The 10732-nt window shown below is 41.5% G+C and overlaps 1 protein-coding gene across 1 annotated transcript; it reads right to left on the bottom strand.

The window, feature by feature from the left end:
- Positions 1–3126: 3126 nt before the first annotated feature.
- On the bottom strand, positions 3127–4607 carry SMIM32 (small integral membrane protein 32). Its single transcript, XM_063930542.1, has one exon. The coding sequence runs from the start codon at positions 4027–4029 to the stop codon at positions 3700–3702; it is 330 nt and encodes a 109-aa protein (XP_063786612.1). The 5' UTR covers positions 4030–4607; the 3' UTR covers positions 3127–3699.
- Between the last annotated feature and the right edge of the window lie 6125 nt (positions 4608–10732).

The following is a 10732-nucleotide window of genomic DNA, read 5'->3' as shown; positions in this document are numbered from 1 at the left end:
TGCTCAGTGGAGGCCGGACCTGGAGTGGAGGTATAAAAAGCAAGCAAGTATTATACAGTATTATAATGATATGGTACAGGTACACTATGGTACAGTATAGTAATGATATGGTACAGGTACAGTATGGTACAGTATTGTAATGATATGGTACAGGTACAGTATAGTAATGATATGGTACAGGTACAGTATGGTACAGTATTATAATGATATGGTACAGGTACAGTATGGTACAGTATAGTAATGATATGGTACAGTATGGTACATTATAATGATATGGTACAGTACACTATGGTACAGTATAGTAATGATATGGTACAGGTACAGTATGGTACAGTATTGTAATGATCCAGTACAGGGGATTGGGTAGAATATGCCGGCAGTCAGAATGCCAGAAGTCAGAATAACAACTGCGGAATCCTGATAATCTGAATACCAACAGGGGAAGGTAGGTATACTTACCACAGGGATCTTGATTGGATCCCGGTACAGGTACAGTATTGTAATGATGCAGCGCAGGTACAGTATGGTACAGTATTGTAAATTCTGTTTCCTGTTGCTAAAATTTAGCATGGCATCTTACTTCATGTTTACCAAGAATCTGAGGACTGAGGATTTTGTACGGGAGAAACCTATACACATACACAGAAGTTGTTTTGGATTTTTATGCATTTTCTAAAGCTGTTTAACTAATATTTTAACCTTACTGTATGTTATGAGAGTAGCATGTTGCTGTATTACTACAGTGTTGTTACAAACGCAGTGTGCGCCGTCAGTTATAGAACAGCAGTGCCCATGTAGATATACTGTATGATCAATTTAAATCAGATAAAAATCTGCTCAATTCAAAGTGTATATAGCTCCATGCAAAGAACAAAATGCTTGCTACATTTAATTAGTAGCATTGAATATTGTCAAAATTAAATGAACAGGCTGTTTTATTAACCAGATAAGTGCATATTATAGATACTATATACAGTGTTCGTACAGATGTATCTCTATAGCATGAGAAACATTGAGAAATCTAGTGTTCCATTGCTGATTACCCCAATCACACTGCATACTATTAGTCATGCCAGACTTACACGGAGCTCATGTGTTCAGTTTCAGAGTACTTATATTAACAGGACCAGCACTCAAGCATGCTACTTGTTTAAAAATCTGCTCCAAATCAGTATCCTTATATCATGTATTGAACTAAAATCACGCTGACTTGTGCTCCGTTTCATTTTTTCATTTAAAGGAGTTTCCACTTTAAATAAACCCTGGTCTAAATCCCCTACTAACACAATAATATCACTTTGGTGAAGTTCCCTCCTCTACTGTAGGTTCTACTATATCAGCTGTATTTAGCAGGGTCCTGGCACTTGCATATAGCTGGGATTTCTGCCAATCACCTCCAGCGTAGTTGTACTCATTCCATAGCAGGAGATATCTGACACTTCAGCTCTAATTGAACGCCTTATAACAACAGTCAAATCTCCCCTGCTATTGAGATACAGCATCTCAGCAGTGCTGAAGATGAATGGGACAGGTTCAAGTGCATGAAATTGTTGAGGCCCTGCTATGCAGCTAGCAGTGAGGATCCTAATGGAGAGATGGAAGGGTGTGTTTAGTCCTGAAGTTCTAACATATCTTCTAACTACTCCGCTTCAGGTGGAACAGTCCTAATATGAGGATGCTGTCCTTCCATCCTTATCAGGACAACTTTGTCCCAGTCAGGCTGGAAGGTAAGATCCATTCACTGCCACGTTTAACAATTGCAGACATGGAATGTATGGACACACCTCTTTGTGCCCCTCACGATTACCCAACAGTAAATGTTGGGCGATACCAAGGGCATAGACAGAACTTTCTGGGCCCCATAGCAACATTTTGAAGGGGCCCCTGTCTGAATGTTTCTAGAGAGACACCTCTCCTCAGCAGTTGTTAATTTTATACCCCATAACAATGCCTAGTTTATATTATGATCTATAGTAGTGTCGTAGTTAAAATTGTGCCCAATAGTAGTGCTCTAATTTATTTTATGAACCGTAGTAGTGCCCTAGTTAACATTATGTCACATTGTATTGCTGTCAGTACACAATATGCAACACGTACCGTAATTCACATTATGACATACAGTGCCCCTAGGTCATATTATGCCACACTATAGTGCCTCCACTTCATATTATGTCACATTACAATGCTGCGGCAGCTCTATGGGAGATAGAAAGAGGTGAGTAGCTGTCTCTTCCCTGCTGTATGTCATATTGCCGGGGCGAGGGGGTTTAACATTCACTCTCCTCGGCGGGTGCGGCCTTGTCTCCATGATAAGTGGAGTTTTAGTACATCTGCCCCACAACCTGTAACAGTTAATTTTATGTACAGTAATATTATAATGCCCTCCAGTTCATTTCATACCACATTACAATGAGCATATCTAGGGGCATATATTTTACCACCCATTGATGAAAAATGTATATAACACTTGTAACTTTGACAGAGAAATTGGGCCCCTCTCAACTCTGGGCCCCATAGCAGCTGCACTCCCTGCACCTATGGTAGCTACGCTCTTGGGAGATACTGTATATCAATAATACATTCATTTCATGTTACTTTACCAATTTTTATTCCAATATTTATCTGTAAAATTGTTTTTTTTTTAAGTTTGATTATTTTTTAAACATAACATGGTTGCTTTTATAATGTTACTGTTTATTCAGCTGGGATGTGACTCCTAACATAAAACAAGCCTGGCAGAAAATGTGCTATGCCAAATATGTATAAATCATCACCGTCTCCACATTAGCCTTGCAGTGGTAAATATACAGCTTCATGTAATAATAGTAAGAAATAAATGTTACTTTCAGTATTAAAACAAATAATTTATATTTTTACTTGTTAAAGAAATTTGATGTGGAGTGGCAAAAATCACCTGTGTGAGCATAATGCCTTTTTCTGGGCTACAGTCACACACAGGGGTGTGCTAAATGGGTCAAATAATTAAGATTAAGTATTTGGAACCTCTCCCTCAGCCATTTAATTCTGGCAAAGCTACTGTAGGAGATGTAATGAAATGAATGCCTCCAAGCTTCAGGAAAAAACCATAACGCTGTATTTCATTTCTAGAAAGAAATTAGATCTTGCAATTTATTTTATTTCAAAGAGGAGTCATTTACATAGAATTTGATGGGAGAGAAAACTGAGGGTTAGCAGTGTCCTAGGAAAACATTTTATGACATGCCTCAGCTATAATATCTGTATATGAAAATGACATATTAGGAGTGAATGCCAAATCACTGCCTTTCTGATCATTCACTAGGCACTGCTAAAATGTCATTCCAACTCATCTGACAGCCAGAGACAAAGGATGTGCCTGAATCATTATACAAATGTAAAAGAATACATGAAAGCCACAATCACATTCTAAATAATACTATATAGAATCTAAAGAAAAAGCTTTAAAACATAATTAAATCCACATCATTTAATGGTTTCTTAATCAAATGGCTATACCGTTTGCCATAAATTAATATTTAAGATAACTTTATTAACCATAACTATAGTAATGATAATAAAATAATCATTACATCGAAATTAACTTAATAGTATAATATCAAAAAGAAGTTGTTGCACATTCTTTTTAGACCATTTAGCTAAACTAATATATAAAAACTGACACAGGAAAATGCATCTCAGATGCCAGCTATTATGTTTGATTCAGACAGACTGTGTTTTCCAAGGGTTCCTGGCTTCTCTCAGTGATCGATCATAAGGTAGACCTGCAAAGAAGGAATTCCGCAGCTGGCAGTTAATGAAGAGAACAATCAGAGTCACAGACAAGAAGAGAAGGACAAATAGGACAATATAAGTCATTAGGTCAGGTTTGTTTATCTCCCCTTCCTTCAGCACCCTGGCTGTGGACATGTAAAAGGCTGAGGAGCTGACTGGTCTCTGAGTGCTGCTCAGGTAAGGAGTGTTAGTCTGGAGCATGATCTGGGCTTCAGTAGCACTGCTGGAGTTTAGAAGCATTTCCCCATACATGATCATGATGAGATATTCTTCACAGCGGTTTAGGGCGCTAGACACCCCCAAAAGTCATCATTTGCTTTTAAAAGAATCTTGTCCATTTTTGATTTCAGAAATCCAGGGCTATCCAGTTTGGGTGTAGTTCAGTTGTGTGCATAATTCCATCAAGCAAATGTATACCAGGTAATCCTATATACTGTGAAAAGAGCCGTCTTCTTAAATCTGTGATTGTAACTTAAAAGATATCATTATCACTTTACAAAAATCCAGAGCCGGCCCTAGGTATAGGCAAACTAGGCAATTGCCTAGGGCATTTGATATGCCTAGGGGCATCAGCAGCTTCTGCTGATTAAAATGATATGCGGCATGCTAATATTCTGTGTGTAGCATTTCATATGCAGATACAGCCACAGTCTCACACAGTATATAGGCATGCTGCATATCATTTTAATCAGCAGACGCTGCTTGTGCATCCTAGCCACATAGCAATGCAAATAAGATGCATTTTCATAAAAAAAGGTGCCTGACGTTAGCATTGAGGCAAGATTTATGAGGACACATCTGTATCCAAGCAGAGGCAGAGGTCACAGTGTTAGTGGCAGTGTGAGTGCTGTGTGCATGTGAGTGGGTTGGTTGTGCAGTAGTGTTTGGAATATGTGTAAGGAGCATTATGTGTGTCATGTAAAAATGCATTAATAATGTGCAACATATGTGTAAGGGGCACTATGTGTGTCATTATGTGTATAAGGGCATTAATAATGTGCGGCATATGTGTAACAGGGTACTACTGTATGTGTGTCATTATGTGTATAGGGGCACTAATAATGTGCAGCAAATGTGTAGGGGTACTATGTGTGTCATTATGTGTATAAGGGCATTAATAATGTGCGGCATATGTGTAAGGGACATTATGTGTAAAAGGGCATTAATAAAGGTTGTCATAATGTGTAAGGCGCATTATTGTGTGGAATGTGTATAAATGCATTACTAATGTGTGGCATTATGTGTATAAGGTGCTCTACTTGGTTGCATTGCGTATAGAAAGGGCACTACTGTGTCGTCTAATGTGAATAAATAGCAATAGGGTGTGGTGTAATGTGAATAAGGAGCAATTCAGTGTGATGTAATGTGAATAAGGGGCTCTACTGTGAGGAGTAACATTTATAAGGTAAAGTGATACTACTGTGGGATGTAATATGAATTATGGACACTATCGCATGATCATATGTGAATAAAGTTGCAGTACTGTGTGGAGTAATTGGAATTGGGGTTATTGTGTGGCCATGCCCCTTGAAAGCAAAAACACACCCCTTTTTGGGCTGCGCGCCAAATGTGCGAACTGTTCCTATTTAAAATATAGGGGGTACAAGGTCAGAGGCGGAACCAGCGGTGGTGCTAGGGGGCACCAGCCAAAATCTTGCCTAGGGCATCATACTGGTTAGGGCCGGCTCTGCAAAAATCCTTACACTTGCTTCTTTCCAAGTCTTCCAAACTGCTGTCCACTCAGCACCAAGTACACTGTGTACATAGATCAATGTAAACAGATTAACACAAAGCAAAATAATATTCCTGTTCTGTCACTCAAACTGGATCCACAGCTTGAGAGAGAGAGAGGGGATGCATGTTCTCTCAGTACAGCCTGATGCTAATTATAACAAAGACAGGCAATGTGAAGTTAGATCCTTGTATCCCACATCCATTTAGCATGTCAGATCCATATACTTGGGCATGTTATATGAAGCAAATGACTCCTCTACAAGTGCAGAGCCTTCACAGCAGCTTATCATTGTGGGGATCCATCTAGACGGCGCTCAGGAACCTCCTTAAATCCTTGTGCTTTGTACTGTTGAACTGATCTTGTTTTCGATGCACTCCAAAGTTCCCCCAGCTTCTGACTCCTGGTGCTTTCCAGCAGGGAGCCAGGCTGAGCAGTGACTGTACATACACAAAGCAGGTGACAGCTTCCACTCTGCAGAAACTCCAGCCAGGGAGCAGCATTTCCTGCAGTTGGGAAGCCTTTTTGCACTGTGGCGCTGAATCTTTCTGGATACTGTGATATCTCACAGCTTCCTGATATTAAGACATAATACATGTGTGGCTTTAATCCCTCTGAGTACATAGCAGCAGAAAAAGCACGTGTCAGAGCCTTACCTTTTATTAGTTATTAGTATTTAGAGCAGGTAATGATTTTTTTGTAACTTATCCAGCATCATCTACAGATTGACAATTAGTATGTTAATTCTATTTAATCAACCTGCTTTTTAAACAGCCATTAAGGTTTGGCTTGTAGCCAGACATTTTTAAATCTCTTAAACTCCTTGCACTTTGTTATACAGAAAACGGACATGGTTTTCATACATATTTCTGTAGCCGTAAGAGAGATAAATACCGTTTATTTATACTTAGATACTGTATCTGGCATCTTTCTTCCAGTCTGTATAAGAACATGGTCCATGGATTTAATACCCACACACAATCATAACAGCATTCAGTGCTGCATTTTCATTCTGAGACACATCTGCTCTGCCTTAAGATAGTAAGATAGAAATAACTTACATATGGTCTTTGGAAATGTAATACATATGTTTCTTTATACTGTATTACTCACGGTTAATTTTTTTTCTTCTGCTTGGGAGAGGGCTTCTTTTTCAACTTGGTTATACAATGAATATTTTAGTAGAACTCATATAATGATTGACACAATTAAAATTCTAAAGTCACAGTCAAAAAAAAAAGTCATTTATGAAACCCACAAGCAGTGAGACAGTTGAACAGACTCTCCAATATGAACTGCCAGCCAGAATTCCATTTCTGCCAATAAGCAAGGTTCCTATTGATAGATCGCGCTTAATGGCTGTGTGATAGCGGTAAATGGGAGACCTTTGGAAAGAAAACATTCATATATCTTATTCTTTATATAAAAATGTTTACCACCCAAACACAAAAGTACAGGATGCACAGTGCAAGGAAAAGTTTTCTACAAAGAAAAACGGTCAGAATTTAATTGGAATAGTAAATGCTCATTTCAGAGTATGCAATTGGCTACGCAATTCCAAATATATAGCTTAACATTGCGTATGTTAACTAAAAGCTGTACAATAGTCTTAGTTCAGCTTATTCCTTATATGCAACACTTACCCCAATATGACTGACCATACACCAAACACAAATAAAACATATGTAACCACAGTCATGCAACAGGAGGGTGCAGGGGCGTCGTCAGAGAGCAGGAGGCCTGTGTGCACTCTCTTTCTGGGGCCCCTCCTCTTTATCCGGCAGTGCTCTTGACTCTGGGCGCTAGGAACACTAGGGGAGCCTAGCGCTGTCCCTGAGTTTAGTGCACATGCGCAGGTGTCCGGGAAACTGGTGCGGCTGCCATTTTCCCAGTGACTTTGTGACTGTGTATGCGCAAAACACTGGGAAAATGGCAGCTGCACCATTTTCCCAGTGATTTCTGCAGCGCTGCTGCTGCCACGTGGGACTCCGGAGGATAAGTATTGAAAAAAATGGGTGCAGGGTGTGCAGTGTGGGTCCCCCTGGACCTCGGGGTCAGAGTGCATTGCACACACTGCACCCATTACAGATACACCAGTGGGAAGGTGTAATATTTTTTGATGTCTCCCTCTCTCAAGTGGCATTTTAGCGCCTCTCTTCACACATGGGGCCTATTTCATGTTTGTACGCAATGGCCAATGTTCATGCAGTGGAGCGGTTATCAGCAGACCGCAATGCGCATACAACAATGTGCCGCTGCGATGTCACTCGCAATGAGGATTTCATGGAGAAGTGATTAACAGGAACCGTTTGGAGGTGTTAGCGGGGAGTGATTGGAAAAACGCAGGCGTGTTATTGCCATCTTCAGGGTCTGTATCTGCCATCAGCTGCAAACTTGTACAAGCGTCTGCGTCGCTACTAATGAGTACAGTCTGCGTAGCCACAGGCCTACCCTTAACCAGGATGTTCCTTGTTTTTTGTATGAATGTGTACTCAATTGTGAATGAGTTTTCGATGGCTTTGGTGTGTGTCTCTTTTCATTCCTGGGCGACAACTTAATTTGCCAACATTAACAGCTCCGTAGCCTGGAGAATCGTTATTTGCATTTGCGAACAAACATGAATTAGACCCATGGCATGCAATGGATGCTTATCAATGCTAAGAAATGCTAATATCGCTATATATGAAGAAGCAATTCTCACACACTGTGTAGCAAGCAAGTATAGTGCACTACATGGGCAAAAGTACATAGACACCCCCTCTAATTAGTGTGTAAGCCATGTCAGCCATACAAACATACAGGATTGCCGTCTCTATAATCAAACATAAGCAACAGAATGGATAGTAATGGAGAGTTCAGTGACTTTCAATGTTGCACTGTCATAGGAGGCCACCTTTGCCCTTTTAGGGCATATTTATCATTCAATATTTGCATGGTTGGGATGCAGCAAGCATCGCATTTTGCTTGCAATGCATTGCTCCACTTAAGAAAATCACAAAGGACCGCTCTTGTGGTAAAAGCTGTCCTTTGTAATGATAAGACTTGTGAGTTTGGGGGTTTGGCGTTTGGTTTCCCAACAAGCAGGTCATGGCCCTCTAACTGGGTATGGGCTGGGGACTCTGAAGGAACTGAATGCAGGCAGTAAACTGGGCGCCATGAGGCGTACTGAAGAGTGACTGTCATAGAACCAGGAAGGCCAAGAAACAGTACCAAGGGAGCAGGCAATGAGAAACGTCAGATGGACACGATCATAACACAGGTAAGAACACTGCGAAGAGAACATATGCTGGAGATCAAGTAGTTAGCCTAATATACTCACTGCCAGAGCAATTTAAATTAGCTGGGCTGTTTTGGCACCAGCATGACATTACTGGTCACATGACTGCAGCTACAAAATGGGGATAGAGTCAGCCGCCCACGCCCCATAAGTGCAAAGAAAGCAAAGGGGCCAAGCACTAGTATCTGCAATCATAGCAGGGAGCAGAGAGGAGGCAGGCAGATCCTTAAGCGCAGGTGCTGGACAGCAGAAGACCGGCACCCAACCTCTACATACACGGAACGACCAGAAGCCATGTGTCGGTGCAATGTGACATTGTGAAATGAAAGCATCTAGGGACAACAGTTCAGCCACAAAACAGTCGGCCAAGCAAGCTCACGGAACAGTATTGCACATTACTGAAGTGTCTAGAAATGGTCTGTCCTCGGCTGCAACAGTCACTAGCGAGTTCCAAACGTTATGTTGATCTATTGTATGCACAAGAACAGTTCATCGGGAGTTTCCTATGGTTCATATTTTCGTTTTTCCATGACTGATCACCATTCACTTGACCAAATGTCAGTAGGTGTGGTATAAAACACACACACACACACACACACACACACACACACACACACACACACACACACACACATTCGTCTCTGGACAAGTGAAAACATGTTCTCAAGAGTGACAAATCACAGTTCACTGTCTGGCAGTGGCAGGAAAATATGGGTTGTACTTGTACGCAGCTTAGTTATATCTCTTCTTGCAGCAAAACTGGATGTCAAAAAAGGAAAACTAATATAGGATAACAATATAGAAGTCTATATATAAAACTAATATTGAATAACAATATAGAAGTCTTACCATAAGAAAGTATTTGGTGTTCTTAAAATGTTTTTCTATAACAATAAAAAAAAATGGAAACAGAGCAAATGTTTTTCAGCATAATAAGTTCTCTAATTAATTTAGGGGTGCATAAAAATGCCAAATAGGTTGGTTTTTGTGTGCTTTTAAGTGACTTACAAATGTGTAAAAAAAAAACATCTGACATACCCCTTTCACATTGCACAAGTAACCCGGTATCGACATGGTATATTGCTGGGTCGACACGGGTCACAGTGCAATGTGAAAGGGGTCTGACCCGGTAATTCAACCCGGATTATAAGAAGGGTTATTCCTGGGTTGAATATCGGAGCAGTGGCAGTGTGAATGAGTTTCCGGGTCGATGCGACCCGGGACACGTTCGCTACATAGGGAGAGGCGGCGTGGAGATGAGATCATCCTACTGCACCACCTCCACCCCTGCTGCCAGCTCCGCACCCCACCTCTATGGCAATCTGGCCCGGCATATTGCCGGGTCGGGAAGCCTGCTGTTAGGGTCCAATGCCGGATCCCAAACGGGAAGGACCCATTTCCAATTCCTGGGTGGCATCCAGCATTGGAGATGTGAAAGGGGTCTAACTCCCACATGCAAGCCAAAAAACACCTTTCTGGAGATGGTTACATTGGTTTCCACAGGGAAACATCGGGATGTAGAGTGGATCTTGAGCCAGAGGAACCAACAGGCTAAAGCTTTAGGCTGTCCCAGGATGCATTGGGGCTTCCTCTATAACCCTGCCTCCAGGCACTGTGAGCTCAGTTTCGAGTTGGTGCCTACAGACAACAGGTCACTTAACAAGTGGGCTGCGCTGGGCAGCCCTTAAAAGCTTTCTAAGAAGACTTCAAGGGTTGCAGCACTGATATGTCAGTGTGACATTCAGTGCTGCGACTCCATCACCTCCCAAGCGGCGTTGCATACTCCTGTGGCCTGTTCCCGGGTACTTGCGGCGGACACACTCTGGCTTTAGGTATACGGTCGCAGTCGCTCTCCTGGTTTGCATGGCTGCTATGGGGAGGAGGTAAGAGTGTCCCCCAGATGGGACCTGCCATTAAATCGTGTTCCGTCTGCGACCTAGGGAGATGGGTCG

This window comes from Pseudophryne corroboree, chromosome 6 (assembly GCF_028390025.1).
Source record: "Pseudophryne corroboree isolate aPseCor3 chromosome 6, aPseCor3.hap2, whole genome shotgun sequence".
Classification (NCBI taxonomy): Eukaryota; Metazoa; Chordata; class Amphibia; order Anura; family Myobatrachidae; genus Pseudophryne; species Pseudophryne corroboree.
This window is presented reverse-complemented; position numbering and strand designations above follow the sequence as displayed.

Bases quoted from the DNA above. Each gene is read 5' to 3' on its own strand.
- SMIM32 (XM_063930542.1), bottom strand. From the start codon at position 4,029: ATGATCATGTATGGGGAAATGCTTCTAAACTCCAGCAGTGCTACTGAA.